The sequence below is a fragment of the Tachysurus vachellii genome, chromosome 19, assembly GCF_030014155.1.
Source record: "Tachysurus vachellii isolate PV-2020 chromosome 19, HZAU_Pvac_v1, whole genome shotgun sequence".
NCBI classification, from domain to species: Eukaryota; Metazoa; Chordata; class Actinopteri; order Siluriformes; family Bagridae; genus Tachysurus; species Tachysurus vachellii.
In genome coordinates this window covers 1070001-1072500 of record NC_083478.1, presented here as the reverse complement: position 1 = coordinate 1072500, position 2500 = coordinate 1070001, and the positions used below count along the sequence as shown (strand labels likewise).

General features: G+C 44.2%; 1 protein-coding gene across 1 annotated transcript in view; it reads right to left on the bottom strand.

Moving 5' to 3' along the window:
- The window catches only part of rnf114 (ring finger protein 114), a 9620-nt gene extending 7285 nt beyond the window's left edge, over positions 1-2335 (bottom strand). The window contains exons 1-3 of the mRNA XM_060894455.1: positions 2270-2335; positions 1705-2017; positions 433-583 (exon numbers count right to left, since the gene is read on the bottom strand). Of these exons, the coding sequence (XP_060750438.1) occupies positions 433-583; positions 1705-1847 (294 nt within the window). The 5' untranslated portion in view covers positions 1848-2017; positions 2270-2335. The remainder of the gene's footprint in view (positions 1-432; positions 584-1704; positions 2018-2269) is intronic.
- Between the last annotated feature and the right edge of the window lie 165 nt (positions 2336-2500).

Below are 2500 nucleotides of genomic sequence, written 5' to 3'. Positions count from 1 at the left end.
ACATGGGAGTGGATTTTCAAACCTCTCCCGTCCCACTCCCAAAAAAAATTCCCGTCCCATCCCAATCCCACAAAAAAAAAAAAACTGGGGACAATCCCATCCCTTCCCAATCCCAGAAGAATGACTCCCATGTTTTTTTTTCCATTTTTTTTTTTCATTCATTTAACCGGCCATACCAAAGAAAACAGATTATATTTTTATTTATATCAAAGGTATATTTGTGTATTCCCGGTCCCGCCCACTCCCGCTGACATTTTTTCTGTTCCGTTCCAGTCACGTGATTAATAGTGATTTTGTTTCCCATCCCACGGGATTCCCGTGACCCTCGGGAATCCTGAAAAAATGTCAGCACACAAACACACACAAACACAAAGACAGACACACACACACACCCACACGAACACAGACACACACACACACAAAAACACACACCTCTTGCCCACAGCCCTTGCACGGTTTGGGTGTGCGGTGGATCACATCCTCCAGATCGATGGCTCTCCCCCATTTGTCCAAAGCAGCTCTACACACAGCACACACTGGCTTCTTGGGTCGCAAACACTCCTGAAGGCAACGGTTGCAGAACCTGCAAGTTTTAACATTGTCTAAGATCAAAAATCTAATAATTCTTCTCAAATAGCAAATATTCAGTATACAGATATACTGACTAACACGTGCTACACGTCATAGACAGAAAACTGGAGAAACACAAAAGCAAGGAGGTACAGGAGCTCTCTCACTTCAGGAGCTCTCTCACTTCAGGAGCTCTCTCACTTCAGGAGCTCTCTCACTTCAGGAGCTCTCTCACTTCAGGAGCTCTCTCACTTCAGGAGCTCTCTCACTTCAGGAGCTCTCTCACTTCAGGAGCTCTCTCACTTCAGGAGCTCTCTCACTTCAGGAGCGCTCTCACTTCAGGAGCGCTCTCACTTCAGGAGCGCTCTCACTTCAGGAGCGCTCTCACTTCAGGAGCGCTCTCACTTCAGGAGCGCTCTCACTTCAGGAGCGCTCTCACTTCAGGAGCGCTCTCACTTCAGGAGCTCTCTCACTTCAGGAGCTCTCTCACTTCAGGAGCTCTCTCACTTCAGGAGCTCTCTCACTTCAGGAGCGCTCTCACCTCAGGAGCGCTCTCACCTCAGGAGCGCTCTCACCTCAGGAGCGCTCTCACCTCAGGAGCTCTCTCTCACCTCAGGAGCTCTCTCTCACCTCAGGAGCTCTCTCACTTCCAGCAAAACAAAACCGAAAGTCAAACACACTACTTTTCTTTTCATCTCAAGTACAAACCTTATTTTTAACCAACAAACTATATTCATAAAATAAAATCTCTGTCAATTCCTGATCACATCTCATGTACCAAGACAAAATAATAATATAATAATAACTTTTGCACACAACTCAAGTGTCGATTCTTAAGATGATTCAAAGTATTGTGAGTCAACTCCGCAAAAATTGATCCCAATATAAATGGCAAGTACAAACATAAGTTAAAAAGAGAATCGTGTGAGCGAACATGAATAAAATAAAGATGCAAAATACGCTTCTCTTTTTGTCTACGCATCGGAGGACAGACTCATTTAGAGTCGAAGCTTCGGAATCGACTTTTCGTTTTGAAGCGGTCATGAAAGAATCGATTCCGTTTACAGCTGACTTACAGGCTAACAGTAATATAAAAGTAAAACCCAAAATAAAGCGGTTTAGATTCAGACTCACGTGTGTCCACATTCTGTAGTCATCGGAGAGTCAAATATCTCCAGACAAACCGGACAGACAAACTCGGTCAAGTCCCTTTCTGCACCTCCACCGAGGCTTTTAGCAGTTCGCCGAGTTCCACCAAAGCTGCCCAGCATCGCCATGATGTGTGTATTGGGGAGGGTGTGAGTGTGTGTTTGTATGTGTGTGTGTATGTATATGTCTGTGTGAGTGTGTGTATTTGTGTATATGTCTGTGTGTTTGTGTGTGTGTGTGTGTGTGTGTGTGTGTGTGTGTGTGTGTGTGTAAGTCTTCTCTCACTCCGTCATTGAACCTACACAAAAACAAACATGTCACTGTTATTATATTAATTAATAAAAACAAACCTATAGACCAAAAACTAGCTAAAGGTGAACTGACTAGCCAACGTTACTGAAACACGCTAAATAAACCAAAACAACAGGATTATCCACTTTAAACAGTTAGTGAAATGCCATCACTTCATTCCACAGCATCCAAAGCTGCAGTCTAAAGACGTGTTAATACAAAATGATCATAACATAACGAGTTAGCGAAACTAGCTCACCTTATGAGCGAAGCACGAAGTTGACAATTCTCTTCCTGTTTCGTGACGTTGCGCGTTACAGCGCGTTATAGCGGCCATCTTGGAAGGGGGCGCGTCGAAGGTGCAGCCATATTGGAAGGGGCGACTTTAGTCGGTGGGCTCATTGGGTTTCATTGAATGTACAGAGACAACATGGATTTAGGGGAAAATTCCACGCCGCTATACAATATTTCCATGTAAGAGTTACCAATA